At 49.0% G+C, this 15,265-nt stretch overlaps 1 protein-coding gene across 5 annotated transcripts in view; it reads right to left on the reverse strand.

The window, feature by feature from the left end:
- The window catches only part of ARHGAP17 (Rho GTPase activating protein 17), a 1,009,368-nt gene that overhangs the window by 305,949 nt on the left and 688,154 nt on the right, over nucleotides 1-15,265 (reverse strand). For all 5 annotated transcript variants that reach the window (XM_069647362.1, XM_069647363.1, XM_069647360.1 and 2 more), the window contains exon 14: nucleotides 3,712-3,825. In XM_069647362.1, the coding sequence (XP_069503463.1) occupies nucleotides 3,712-3,825 (114 nt within the window). The remainder of the gene's footprint in view (nucleotides 1-3,711; nucleotides 3,826-15,265) is intronic.

A 15,265-nucleotide genomic window follows, 5' to 3' on the forward strand; every position in this document is an offset into this window, starting at 1 on the left:
CTCCCTGGTGGTTTAGTGGCGGTTTCTCCTTCGCGAGCTCCAGCAGACAGAGCTGTGTTCAATTGCCAGAGTTTGCGCCAGTGTTGTGGCACTTCTGGCCTCCCGTAGCATAGGATCCCTGCGTCCCAGAGCGGCCAGTGTTATTGTCTTCGTGGCATCCCCTGGTGCCGCAAAAATCCATTGCTGCGTCTTCCAGGCTTGTGAAGCATGGCTGCAGGATTCTCGGGAGGGGAGGCTCTCTGACAACCTCTCTGCCCACAACTAATGGAGTCCTCCCAGGTCCTGCTTCGCTCCGCTCTGGAGCTGCATCAGGTAAGGAGGGGCCCTGATTCCATATTGGCACTGGTCAGTTTGTTCGAGTGGGGTGGGCACCCTCCTCCCCTTTGACACGGTCTGAAAGCAGGCCCTGTCACAGCAAGCTATGGAAAGTAGCATGGCATCAGTCTTCTGATGCAGGTACAGAGCTTTGTTCTTCCAAATGATGGTTTGTAAAACTGGCAGCCACTTCCCAATGAGAAGCAAAAGGTGTTAGTAGGGAGAGATGATTATTTAGGCAAATTCAGAACGCTGGAACCAAAGTGTTGAGGCCCATATCACGGCTTTGCCAGCGGCAGATATAGGGATACTGAACAAATAATCTTATGCCACTGTATAGTACTGTGCTGTCTTCAGTGAAAAGGTTTGCATTCGCACTTACCAATAGCATTGTTTAGCCACTGCCTGATCTTTCATTTCATGAAGGTCATTTGAGCGAAGGCATCCTAGACAGAAGAGCTGGCCAAATGTCAGTGCCCTCTGTCAAGCATATTTTCAGGTCTGCCAGTTCCGCAAACAACCGTCTGCTTTCTTGTACAATTTCAAAGGTACTTCTGCACATCATAAATAACAGTCCTCAATTGTGTGTTTGGTGTATTTACAGCTTACAATTGAAAATCCCAGATGAAACCTTTTAAGCTCACAAAGTATTGTGGTGCTTGCATACTTGCCTTGCTGATGGTAAGAAATTAAGTTATAATCATTGCCCTTTTGCATGAAATGCTTGTATAAAGTTTTATCAAATGTCATGTAGGGTTACTATGTGATTTGCATACTTTCCAAGTCAGTTCTTAAAACAACAGGGTAATGTTTTAGTTTTTTTAATGTGCAAACATTCACAAATAATAGCACCTTGCTCTATGAGAACAGGGAACCAATGTGCTAACGTGCAGTAATTGTAGATTGGGCTAAAATCTCACTGTCACCTCTTAATCACCATTAATCTCGTTTTGCTTAACTTGTCAAAAGTGCCAGTCTGTAAACTTTTGAAAATTGTCAGTCCCTAATATTCGTTAACTTCTGAGCTCATGCTCTTCAGGAATGGCGTCTCACACAGGGTTTAACTGGCTACAGTGTTGCATTGTATATAATGGTGACCATTTATATATTGCACACCACAAAGTAATTTGTTTCTTTGCTAAAAGCAATACCACTTGCAAACCATAGCTTGTAATTATACCTACAATCTGTGCACATGCTTGAGCCCTTTTACTTTTATTGAGACTGTTAATCAGAGTCTCGGGTATGTGGGCCTTTTTCATATGGCTAGCTATCTGTGTCCAGCATCTGAACTACACCTCTATCGTGGCTGCTATTGCTAAAATGGGTCCTGAACCTGTGCTTGTACCCTCATCCTGGACTGAAAATGTTGCCATTCAAATGATGCTCGTTTATTATTCTGATTCCAGCAAGTCTGAAGAGGTTAAGGGGACTGGTAGGAGCACCCATGCATATTTTCCTTGCTGAAGGAAAGAATATCCAACTGTGGGTTGTGATCACAATGTTGGAGCCGTGAGGGGCACAACCAGAGATTCTAGAACCTGTATTTTCTTTGATTCCGAGGGTAGCTCCCCCAAAGGAGTCTGCGCCCGGACCCCAAAATTAATTAAGATGGTACTGGAAACCACATTTCATACTATGTGTATTTTCCTCCTCTGCTTTTAAGCATCATGGCAACTTGGGTCAGTGGATTTTGCCTAATAGTACAAAAGATGTGCCCCCAATGTGGGTAGCTAACAGATGTTCCCATTGCAGTGGTTTAGCAAAGCATCTTACTATGCTTCAAAATAACACTTTTTGTGATCTCTCAACCAATGATCTTAATAACATCACCAATCTGCAATGGTGTGGTTCCCGAACCAGCAGATGTTTTTGTAAATGCCATGAAGATTATAGAAAACAGCAGCTCCATAAGTACAGAAATTGGCCATGTAGGTCTTCCCCCCCTTTTGGTTCATGACATGGGGCAGCTGGCCATGACTGGTAACAAATCCAACAACATGGAAGTATGAAGTCCTTTCTCTGTACAAAACCAATAAATCTTGGGGACTGAACTCAAGACCACCAGGTTTCCTTGTTAGGAAACCTACTGAGCAGGGAGGTCAGGATTATGATTTGCGGAATCCAAAAATCAGTCCTGTGAGGCTACCTAGAGAAAGTATTTCAACTAAAGAAATCAGCAAGTTCCTTCCATCTCTCTGCAAGTTGGGTCTAGGTCAGAACCCCCATGCACAAGGCATCAGGAAGATTGAGAAAGTCCAAAACCACTTCAATAACCACGTAATTAATTCCCCGTCTCTGGACCCTACAATCCAAGGAGAGCGGCACATCTCCCCAAGGGGAGCGGGAGTAGGTGAGCCTGATACAACCCATAGGGGACAGGGTAAGGAGATCCCTCTGGAGGATACCCCCTGCCCCCCCACTTTAGGGGACATGAAAATCCCAGAGGGGTATAAGTCACCACCCCTCCCCCAGACACAAACACCTTTTAAGGAGACTGTATGTGCTATGGTGCATGATAATCCTATAACCTATTTAATAATGGCGACTCTGCTTTTGACCCATGCTATGACCAATCTCCCTGGAAGACAGCAATGAAGCAAGTAAACTGGCCCGTAGAGGAGTATCATTCAAAGAACCAAATCAGATGAGTCTCTGTGAAGCCCGCAGAGTTCAACTGTGCCAAGGCTGTGGGGGGAGGGGGAGAGAGAGAGAGGGAGGGAGACGGGGAGAGGGGGAGAGGGGGAAGAGGTGATGCCATGTTTATTGCTTTTTGATTGCTAAAGTGCCTGCCTGAAGGCCTCAATTCTCACCAGTCAAATGCAAGCATTGATTTCGAATGAACACACTATAGCACAAAACTAAGAGTAACAAAGGGCATCTCTGCAGTATACTACTAATAAAGTGTGAATGTAGATGCATGTTTGGCAGAGAAGTCGAGCAGAACCTTTTCATCCATCCCTCGTTGGTAGCACTTTCACCAAGATACTGCTTTGACAGCTGGTTCAGGTAATGGCGCTGCTGTTGGGAAATCTTCAAAGATAATAATATTGTCACAAAGCTCTACTGGCTCTTGGCAAAAAAATAAACAGCAAGCTGGGTGAAATGACTGTTTTAGCACCTAAACATTTTACACAGAAGAGACATGGTTAAGCCATCGAGCAGCGAGATCAAAATATTTCCATGAAAGAAGTATTTGAAGTATTAAAAGAAATCACAAAAGAAATGCTTTTCTCTAGTTGAAAATGGTTTAAGAACACTTGCATAACTTATGGTTTTCACAGTGCAACCGCAGCATATTATAAGAAACCAGGGAAACATTAATTTCAAGTTTCTAAAGAGAAAATTAAAGTCTGTGTATGTAAAATGCTCATGTGAGCACCGTTGGTTACTCACCCTTCATGCTTCGCCCACAGCAAGTTGGGGCCTAGTACGATTGCAATATTGCTTGGTGTCATTTTATTAACGTCACTTTGATGTGTAAGTTGTGCAAGGAATTTGATCAAATACCTAAAATAAATAAAAGACATGGTATTTGCATGTTTCTATCCATTGGAAGTGCACAACAAACTAAAAACTGGAAGAGCGTGAATAATATTAACGATTATTTCTAGTGTTTAACATGGTGTATCTTTTAAAGATAATAAAGATGCATCTGTGAACATCCAGGCATTCTAATTATTCTTTTGATTAACTTGAGCACGATTTTCACAGTCCCCACTAAATATTGAATTGGAACCACTGGAGAACCACAGAGATTTGAGCTGTGAGCACACGTCGGAGTGGATGAATATATGCTACCTCTAACAAAGTTCCTCCAGCCTGGAATCTTACCAGTGCTTTGAATATGATGATCTCTAAATGCCTTGCTTAACATTGTAAGTCATTTTTCTTGTTTCTTTATGTATCGCCTTATTTAGGGGATAAGCAATTAGTTCAGGGAACTTTGATGTTAAATAGCTTTTCTTTTTCAAACGTTTGCAAAAACCTTTTTACCTCGAGCCCCCAGCACAAGCACATCACACAACTCAAATGTACTTTTTAATCAGGAAAAGCCAAAGGAATGATTTCAATGTAAAAGGTCACACAACACACACCCACCTGATCAGCACAGGAAAGATGTGTTTTTTGCCTGAGGTTGTGGGGGGATATGACCCGCAGCAGGTGCTACATTTAGCTGCACATCAGTTATTCAAGCCTTTCTTGTGTTATAAGGGAGTACATATCTACCCTATACCTTGACTGGGGAGAGCTATGTTCTGTTCCCTCGTATGCGCTGGGTTCTCTACAACACGAAACATCTCGGTTGATCTTACAGCATTTTGGTTCAAGAAAACCATTCCATTTATTAACTCCCATATTTAAGTGGTGACCCACGCTTCCCCATAGATGCAATGCCAAAAGACAGACGTCCCAGCACTGGAACTAGAGGTCAGAGCCCCAAGGCTTCATGTCTACAGTTTTCTATGAGGTGAGGCAGGACCTGCAATGATAGTTGTTGGAGTCCTTTTTCTCATTCCGGAATCTGAGATTTACAAGACAACCGACTCCTCCAAATATAAATGAGATTCTTCTTTGGTTCCCTGGATATTCATGATCTTCGTAGGGGTCTTGGCTCCAATGACAATCTTTTGAATGGCGGCAAAAGTCCTCCTTTTATCCAGGATTTGAGATGGAGTCGCCTCCAAGCCCACCAATAGTAAGGATCTGTACAATACAAACTGGCAGTGGCTGTCCAACCAGGAGCAGCTTCTGGTCTTTGGCCTGGATGTGTACTGGCACCAGACAGCCCCAGCACCCACATCCAGCCGCAAACACACCAGTCGGTTTCCCGGGAAAGTTGGAGCTTTTCCCAGGAAAGGGCTTACCATATATGCCAAATCATCCATGAGAGGGCAGGAAAAGGTCAAAATACAACATGTCCAAAAGACAGGCAAATATCTTGTGGCACGGCCATTTTAGGGTATGTGTTATTCTAAAAGGCATTAAGGGGTAAAATGCAAAAGTGCATGAGATAATTAAAAGAAATACAAAAGAAAAGAATCCGCTGCCACCAGCTAGTCTTGGACACATCATGCAAGTAACCGAAAAGTTAAGAAAAACAAAGTTATGGGACACAACGTATCCCTGCCGCACCTCACTATAAGCTGAAGAGTGCAGTGTAAAACAAACAGAATTTCACAATGAAGAACAGGGTTCTTGTGCACTGCTAGCCAAAGGGTCTGATTAGGCCACAAAAACAGATGAGGTTCTCAAGTTAATTATAAAAGCTTGAATTACCTTCAAAAGTCAGCACCAGTAAAAAACAGCAGCAAACCTTTGGGGGCGGGGGAGAGGGATTTATCATAGATGCCTGTGGAAGGAAAGGAGCAAAAAGAAAATCTTTCCTAAGAAAGACATTCTCAGAAGACTAAACAGTTGTAGTCCCATTTCAACACTACTGAGATTGACATCCCCATTATCATATAGGCTAAACTATATTCGCTTTGAACGCACGTTTGACTCCGTGGCCTGTGGCGAACCAGAAGGAGTCGGACTAGAGATAAATATTTCAAGGGTGTTTATTTGAAATAATGAGAAAATGTCTAGCTGTCCCTATTGCTAGAAGGGATTTTCCCTGCCTAACAAGGAAACCAAGCATGCGTATCAATTGTCCAAATCAAAATAGTCCTCAGTCCGAAACCTAACCTCTATATGGCCTCACCACTTTTAGAAACACATAACATAGGCATTAGCTAGACGAGTAGCCCTTCCACTCAGGCTTCCTATGGCCAAAACTACTTGGGTTGTTGTTCCCAAGTACCATCAGTCTAATAGGGTTTTTCCATAGTTTATCAAAGTAAGGTTTTCAGTCCTCTCTTCATATTCCTTATAACACGTTTTAAGTCTTTACACAAATCTAATGGTTCCAATTTCTTAAAAGGAGAAAGAAGATTCCACCAACTAGAACATTGTCCTTCAAATTGTTCTTGGCTTAGGATTGAGTAATTGAACCCTCCAGTGTTCCTCTTTTCCAAGTGTTGAAAAATGTTACTTCTTTTTCTAGGGCTCCCCAAAGACTTGCGGCATCTTATTGGCTCAACTCAGCACGTTCTCTTCAGTGTTTCGACGTGTCCAGGAATCGGGTTTCTTGGTCTCTGGTAACCCTTTGGTTTCTCCAACTCAATTTAGGTTTGTGTAATTGAACCCCTCCAGCCTCCCTGTTTTCCAAATGTACTTATTTTTCTAGGGCTCCCCAAAGCCTTCTGGCTTTCTGATTGGCTGAACTCAGCCTAGTATCTCTTTGTGTTGGCCTGTGTCCAGCAATCCGGTTTCTCTGTGTTAGGCAGAAACCTGTGCAGTTCCCTTAGGGACCACTGCAAAAGATTTAGGACTACAGGTGGTTGGCAGTAAACCCAATTGGTAGCAGTCTGTACCACCCAGATTTACCTGGTAGCTGTGGCTGAGCAGTCAGACTTCTCTCAAGAGGAGTTAGGCAGTATGCAGAGTATACACAATAGGTACAGAGACACAGTAGTACAAGCAAACACTGACCAGAGCTTTGGTGTAAAATTATATAATTATTTATTTAAAGACACACTTGTAATTTACACTAGGAGGTAAGTAAATTCAACACACAGTGACCATTACTAGATGTACATCCCTTATTCCTTATTAGACAAGTCTTAGTTAACACCACTTATTTCCAGACAGAGGTGAGCGCTTAACTAAATATGGCACTCCAATAAATTAAGAAAAAGGGAGGGAAAAGGCAGACATTAGGAAAAGCACACAACACAATACTTTAGAAGCACCCAGCAAGGCAGGAAAAGTCAAGTCTACTTGTGAGCAAAAAGTTCAGAGGCCAGGCTCCCTCTTTGAGAGAACAGAGCACCACTGCGCCCAAGATCACACAGTTTTAAAAGTCTTGAAAAGTCTTGCAGGGAGTTCAGCAAAGAATTAAGTCAGCTCAGAAAAGTTCAGTTAGCCAGCCTAAGGCCAACCCAAGTGGTAAGTGGAAGCTTTAAGAGTCACCCCACACAGACCGTTGCGAGGGAGGCCAGGCAGACACAGTACCTTCAAAGTGGAGAGGATCCTCCAGCAGGGCAGTTGTTCCTGGCAGCAGGTGCAAGTCACAGCGTCGTCCAGAGGAAGAGATGGTCTCAACGTGGAGGAAAGCTGAAGGTTGTTGCACTGCCAGGGAAGAAACCAGCCGCGGAGTTCTCCGGTTAAAAGGTAAGACCCTTTTATTCACGGTGGTGGAAAAACCGCGGTATTCCAGTTGCCGGGGTGCTTGGCACAGGCAAGGAGGCCACGAGATGATCCGGGAAGGCGAAAAAAGACGGGCAAACTGGTTATCCCCACCAGTCAAAGGAAGAAGACTCTCCGGACTGGAGATCTCCTCTGTCGTCGAGAAAAGTGGTGAAACGGTTCAGCAGGGCTCCACCGGTGGTGTCGTCGTTGCAGGTCGGCTCAGCTTCTCCCTCTTCGGATTCTTTAGGTCCTGTGGCGACTTCTGAAGTTCCAGTCCCCAAAGCCTTGCTTTTATGCAGCATACCCCCATTCATTCGGCCAATCACATAAGAGTGCGACTTGAGTTGCCAAGGCAACTCAGTCCAGGGTGCCTAAACCCCCTCCCACACCCCCTGTGGTACCCAGACAGAGTGGCACCACTTTTGGAGGCTTCTGAGAAGCCCGCCAAAAGGTGGAACAAAGGGCCCGACTTGGGTTGGAGTCACAGAAGCGAACACAAACACCATTTTGGAACCGAGTATCGGCAAAAAATACCAACCAGTGATTTTATATTAATTTAATAAACCAGCGGTATGTTCGAGGCTATATTAAAAAGTAGTAGCCTCGAACAATGGGACGATCCCATAGGAAAAATTTCGCTTAACAGGCCCCATGCCACCCACAGCTGCCGTGTGGTCGTGCCACCAAGAGACCGTGTCTCTCTCATCCCAGTCTGTGTCTATGGTTTGGCGCAGTCAACCTTCACAACACCAATCTTCCAGCGTCTTTCTCTCTGTCTGTTCTCCCTCCATGCTACCGCTAGCTCTGCAGTGTAGTGTGGCTCTGCCCCCTCTAGGACGTTCTCATGTCAGAACTAGACTGTGCAGAATTCTTCTAGCTCCATTCCAGCCTCCTCGTCTCTTAATTCTCTGTCAGCTGTTAGCTTCTCGAGGATCCCAGCATTGCATTCAGTCAAATATCTGGGAGTAATGCTAGTATGTCGGGTAGGCCAATCCACAACAATAATATCAGTCTTTTCTATTCACCTAAGGGCAGACACAGTATTCTTTGTAGGGAGTTCCTGTCAGGAATGGGAGTCTTTATCCACTAGAGGTGAGTCACTCCCAGTGAGGTCCCACTTTCCCAGACCCTTAGGGAGGGTCTTGCTCAGCTGGACTAAGTCCCTAGCCTCAAAATAGGGTGGCTCCCTCATAGGAACAAGGGACGAATTGCCCAGATTTGTTGCAGGCCTCAAGACCATTATCACAGACCTGGATATGCTATTCCCAGGTCCTTGAGACAAGTGTTCTACAAAGGTCAAATCACCCAGGCCAGTTTGTAAAGCCGAAACTCCAGAAACCATGATTCCAAGAAGTCACCTGTTGGTTGGTTGGAAAACCTGGACCAGATCAGAAGAATCAACCATGGAATCGGGCAGGCGGTGGAGATGGAGAACTCCAGTCCAGGTCTCAAATGAGAACGAATGTTGGAAGGGATGGTGTGTGGACCAGGCAGGCGAAAGACCTAAAAATGTACTAAGACTCTCACAATTCCACTTTTCTATGGAAGAAAAACACACTGGATTAATGTGGTTTCTGGTTTGGGCCCAAGTAGACCAGAGTACCGCACAGAAGAATTTTCCAACCACCATAGAGGACCTTTCATGGCCCTTCCCCAGTTAATTCTCAGAGGGGCAGTAGGAAGTGCAAATCCTCACTGCAGTGAAACCAATGGGAGAAACATCATTACCAAACCACAAGCAGTAGAATTGTCCCTTTGGTCTTCCAACCCCTCAAGGGAAATGCTCAGCACACACTGGGTCATCACACATAAGAGCCAGCCATATCAGACTCCTAGGCGTAGGCAACATCCAGAAGCAGACCTAAAAAGTGAACAGCAGGTGCCACGCATCAAGTTGGGAGAACATTCTGGATGGGGATCCAAGATAGATGCTGGCCGCTATAAAGACTTCCACCAGAGTGGCAGATCTACATAATCCACCTGACAATGACTATGCCCCAACCTATCATATGACAGCTCCAGCCAATCAGATTACAGACATTCAGGCCCAGCCGGTATAAGGGTCAACTCCCAGCAGAAGAGTGGAAGGGTGTTTTGGAGCTAGGAGTGGACATTTGGAGACAGAAAGAACACTGGAGAAGGCTAGAGGGAAGGGCAGAAAATGCTGTAGGAAGGAGGCTAGAGAAGGTTTGCTAAGGAATAGGAGGGGAGACTGGCGGTGATAGACAGTAAGGAGGTGGTGGTGGTGAATAAGGAACAAGTTACTTACCTGTAACTGTTGTTCTCCAGCATGGGTCTGGCATGGATTCACATGCTCATGAATATTCCCCGTCGTCAGGCTGGGAATCCTCGGTAAAGAAAAAATCAGTATCAGTTTTGTTTCTGATCTGATCTGTCTTTCGTAGCAGTAACCAATCACTGATCTCTGCGTCATACTGACCATAGCCAATGACTGCCCTCTACCTAAGCCCCGCCTCTGGCAGCCATCTTCAGATTTGGTAGCACGTGAAGTAGCAGTATGACCAAGTGAAGAGCCACAGAGGGGTAGGCGGGAGGGTTCGCATATGAATCCATGCCAGACCCATGCTGGAGAACAACAGTTACAGGTAAGTAACTTGTTCCTTCTCCAGCATGGGGTCTGGCATGGATTCACATGCTCATGAATATAAGAATAGATAGCAGAACACACATGCACAACCACAGGGGGTGGCAAAAGGCTCAACATTAAGCAATACAAAAAACTCAACATTAAGCATCTCGTACCTCCTCACAAGGCTCACCTTAAGCGAACAGGTTGCGCAGCACTGCTTGGCCGACCCTGGACTCCTCCCTGGAATCCCGATCGACGCAGTAGAATCTCGTGAAGGAGTGCGTCGACCTCCACATAGCAGCCCTGCATATGTCCAGCAGGGGCACACCAGATAAGAACGCCGTAGTAACAGCGATCGCTCTGGTCAAATGGGCTCTCGGACGGCCTGGCAGAGGTCAGTTAGCCAACCGGTGACAGTGCATGATGCACCCGGAGAGCCATCCGGAAATAGAAAGCTTCGAGAGAGCCTTCCCTTGATTCACAGGTCCAAAGTTCACGAACAGCTGTGATGTCCCCCGGAAACTCTTTGTGCGGTCCACGTAAAACTTCAGCGCTCTAGCCACATCCAGCGAGTGCAAAGTCCTCTCGGCCGGCGACGAAGGAGACGGGAAGAAAACAGGTAACACCAAGGGCTTGTTAAGATGGAAGTCCGACGGCACCTTGGGCATAAAGGAGGGGTGTGTCCTAAGCACCACCCTCGAAGCATGGAAAGTCAAGTACGGTGCTTTGCAGGATAGGGCCTGGATCTCTCCCACTCGTCGTGCGGAGGTAATGGCCACCAGGAACGCAGTCTTCCGCGACACAAACTTCATCGGTGCGGAGTGCATCGGCTCGAATGGGGGCCCCATGAGCCTGGTCAGCACCACGTTAAGTTCCCACGCCGGGGCCGGGGCCTTCACCGGCGGGAACGACCGGAACAGTCCTTTCATAAACTATTTTACCAGTCGATAGGACCACAGGGACGTCCGTCCTGTGGTTCTGGTATATCTGGAGATCGCCGCCAGATGAATCTTAATGGAGGCATGGGCTAGCCCAGCCTTTGCCAGCGATAGCAGGTACGGCAGCACTTGAGGGGCCGTAATCCGTAGGGGGTTGATCTTCTGTGCTCGGCACCAGATAGAGAACCTCTTCCACTTATGACCGTAGCATTTGAGAGTCGAGGACGCCCTGGCTTTTGCAAGAACCTCACTGCAATCGGCCGGTATATCGTAGCCTCCAAACTCTAGCGCTGCAGGAGCCAAGCCTGCAGGTTCAGCGATGCCGGGTCGTGGTGGAAGATGGCGCCTCCTTCTCTGGAGAGAAGGTCCGCGTCCGCCGACAGCTTGATGGGAGGGGACGTTGACAAGTCCAGAAGGTCCGGGAACCAGATCTGCCTCGGCCACGCCGGTGCGACGAGGATCATCCTGCACCGGGACCTCTTGAGCTGGCTGATGAGTCGAAGCAGCAACGGCAACGGAGGGAACGCATACAGGTATAGGCCGTCCCAGGGGAACGAGAACGCATCGCCCATGCTTCTCGGCTGGGGAAACCTGCTGGCGAACCTCTTGCACTTCGAGTTCGTCGCTGTTGCGAACATGTCGATTTGGGGTTTGCCCCATCGTCGGAAGAGTTGATCCACCTGATCCTGGCACAGTTCCCACTAGTGACACGCGCGCAGCTCCCTGCTGAGCGAGTCGGCGATGGTGTTGCTTTCTCCTGCCAGGTGGAAGGGAACCAGGAACATCCCCTGGGCGACCGCCCAGTGCCACAGATCCTGTGCCTCCTTGGATAGGGCTGGGGATCTGGTGCCTCCCTGCTTCCGTATGTAAAACATTGTCGTGGTGTTGTCCGTGAAGATCCGCACCACCTTGCCCTTGAGCGACGGGAGGAACGATTTGAGAGCCCAGAACACGGCTCGGAGTTCCAGGACGTTGATGTGCAGGAGCCTCTCCTCCGGGAGCCACAGACCTCTTGCGTGGAGATCTCCGGTGTGGGCGCCCCAACCTTCCAGGGAGGCGTCCGTCGTCACCGTCTCCTGGTACGCCGGCGTCTGAAAGTCCTTGCCCGCCGTGAGGTGCACTCGAACGCCCCACCACTGAATCGTCCGCCGGAACACCTCGTTGAGGGGGGACCCTGTCTTCGAAGGTGCCCGTCGCCTGCATCCAACGGGCGTCGAGAAATTCTTGAAGAGGGCGCATCCGTAGTATGCAGAAGCGCACCAGGTAGATGCAAGAGGACATCATCCCCAGGAGGGACTTGATGGACCTCACCCTGGCCACGTCCGTGGCTAGCAGGCGCTGCACTTTGCCTAGAATGGTCTTCGTCCGTTCTTCCGACGGGGCCGCCAGGCGCCTCACTGTATCGAGCTTCGCTCCCAGAAACAGGGCCACCTGCGACGGCACCAGGTGGGACTTTGGGTAGTTTATGGCAAATCCCAGGTCTGTGAGTAGCTGGACGGTCCTCGCAGTGTGTTCGACGGCGAGTTCCTTCGTCCTTGAGCGGATGAGCCAGTCGTCCAGGTAGGGGTAGATGTGAATCCCCTGCAGGCGCAGCCGCGCCGCCACTGGTGCTAGGCACTTGGTAAAGACCCTAGGGGCCGACTTGCAGTGCTCTGAATTGGTAGTGGCGTCCCTGGACGACGAACCTGAGGAACTTTCGGTGACTTTTGAGGATGGGAACATGGAAGTATGCATCCTCCAAGTCCAACAACGATAGAAAGTTGCCTTCCTCCAGCTGTCCCAGTACGTGCTGGAGGGTGATCATCCTGAACTTCTGTGATCTGATGTATTTGTTCAAACGACGAAGGTCCAGGATGGGGCGCCAGCCGCCAGTCTTCTTCCTGATGAGGAAGTACCTTGAGTACACCCTGGAGCCCCGGAGCCTCTTCGGGACAAGCTCGATGGCGCCTTTCCTGAGCATCGCCCGTACCACCAACAGCAGTTGAGGGACATGATTTTCCTTCCTGGGCACAGGTGGAAAGTGAGGGCACTTCTTCAGGAATTCGATAGTGTGTCCTCTTGCCAGGGTATCCAGCACCCAACGGTCGGTGGAGATGGACTTCCACACGCCGACGAAATTCGTCAGCCGGCCTCCCACCGGGGTGCTTCGGTGGGGGCCCGAGACCACAGCCGGTTCAGTCCTGCTTGGAGGTGGTGGCCTTGCCGCCCTGGCCACCTTGTCGACGGCGGTGAGGCGCTCCCTGCTTGCCGCGACCCCTGTAGGCCTCCTGAGACGTGGAGCGTGCCGCCTGGCGGTAGGACGAGCCACCGCTGGATCCCTTGGAGGCACCCTCTGTGCCTCCGGAGCTCCGAAAGGGCCGTCGTTGCTTAAGGGCTCCTAAGGCGCGGGCCGTCTCCGTTTTTATGGCTTGGAGGGATTCGTCCACCGCCTTCCCAAACAAGTTGCTGCCGTCGAACGGCATGTCCAATACCCTGGTCTGGACGTCCTGAAGGAAGTCGGTCGCCCGGAGCCAACCCCGTCGTCGTAGGCAAACACCGTTGCCCAGCTGGCGGAACCCGGTATCAGCAATATCTGTTGCCACCATTATGGCGTGGTCCGACGCCACCTCGCCCTCATGCAGTATTTCCAGGGCCTCGGACCTCTTGTCGCCCGGCAGGAAGTCCAATATGGGGGCCAGCTTAAACCAGAGCTCCCTGTCGTAACGGGTCACGATCGCCAGGGCGTTGGCCGCTTTGATCGTCGTCGCCGCCGACAAAATGACCCGCCGGCCCCATGGCGTCCAAATTCTTTCCCTCGCCGTCCGGCGGGGAATTCGACGTAGAGGCTCCTGACCCCGCCACTTTCTTCTTCGCTGCCGCCGTCCGGCAGGGAATTCGACGTCGAGGCTCCTGACCCCGCCGCTTTCTTCTTCTTCGCCGCCGCCGAGACGACCGAGTCTGGCGTTGGCTGGGCCCTGAGGCATAGGGGAGCGGTTTCGGGGACCCGGTACTTCTTCTCGTACCGGTCCTGTTTGGCTGGTGCCGTGGAGGGGTTTTTGAGAACCGACAGGCCCTCCTCCCAGATGTCATCGATTAGGGGCACCGCGATGACCGTCTTCCTCTTGGCCTCCAGGCGCTGATAGAGGAAACCTTCCTTTTTCTGCTCCTCCGGGCAGAGCTGGAACAATTCGGATGCCCTGGCGATCATGGCGTGGAATGAGCCAATCTCGTCGGGCGGCGACGGGAGCTCTATAGTGAGTTACCTCTGTAGTTGCTGTTACGTGTTCGTCGCCAGAACTTCGGTGGTTGGGCGCTGCTGGGATAAGGAGCCTTCTTGCCGAAACATGGTCTAATGACGTCAATTTAAATTTACTGTTTAGGTCACTAACTTTTGACACGCACACGTAGGCAGACCTGTCAAAAAATCGTAGGACATAGAACAATTTTACTACTGCCAACTCTTTTGAGAACAACTTGTGCAGTGGCCCAATATAAGCCATAAATACGAATATTGGCTGGGACCTAGGCCACCATACAGTTGGCAGTTTGTTGTCCAGTTTCTTTTAGAATTCTCTTTTGTCTACTGTGAGGTGGAAGCAGTGGCAGCCTCCCTGGACACTGGGAGAAAGGAGGGAGTTGAGGAAGAGTCTCGTCAAGTGCTGGCCATCAATGAAAAGAGACAAACTACAGATCCCAAAATGCCCCACGAAATACTGCATCAGAGGGGAGGCACACCGATGGGTAAAGAAAGGAGAAAAAGGAAAAGGAGAACCAGGTTTCCTTACATTAAAACCGCCCGAACACAAACAAAGTACAGGGTTAGCCCACAGTGGACGGAGCAGGGAGGAGGTGGGGTATCTGAATCAGGTGTGTTGAAACCGTTGCTAAGAACACATGGGGCTGATTACGGGGGAGGAACCGGACAAGGATTAAATGCAACTCCAAGAGACTCAGGAGGCGTCTTATTTTTCAGGAGCAGCGCGAGGCGAGAGACGCCGCACCCGAGTGGAGTGAAACCAGCCAAGATTACGAGTGGGCTTACTAGTAGTAAGCGGAAAGTTCACAGATTGACACCGTACCCGGACCAAGGCTCAAGACCTTCCAGTGGAGAGAAACGACCGCCTAAGAAGGATTCAGAGTGGTGAAGTGTGTACAATTGACATTTTGTTAATTTCGTTTTCATGGCCGGCGGACAGGTTGAAGGGTGAAA

This window comes from Ambystoma mexicanum, chromosome 2q (assembly GCF_040938575.1).
Source record: "Ambystoma mexicanum isolate Mex_15411 chromosome 2q, UKY_AmexF1_1, whole genome shotgun sequence".
NCBI classification, from domain to species: domain Eukaryota; kingdom Metazoa; phylum Chordata; class Amphibia; order Caudata; family Ambystomatidae; genus Ambystoma; species Ambystoma mexicanum.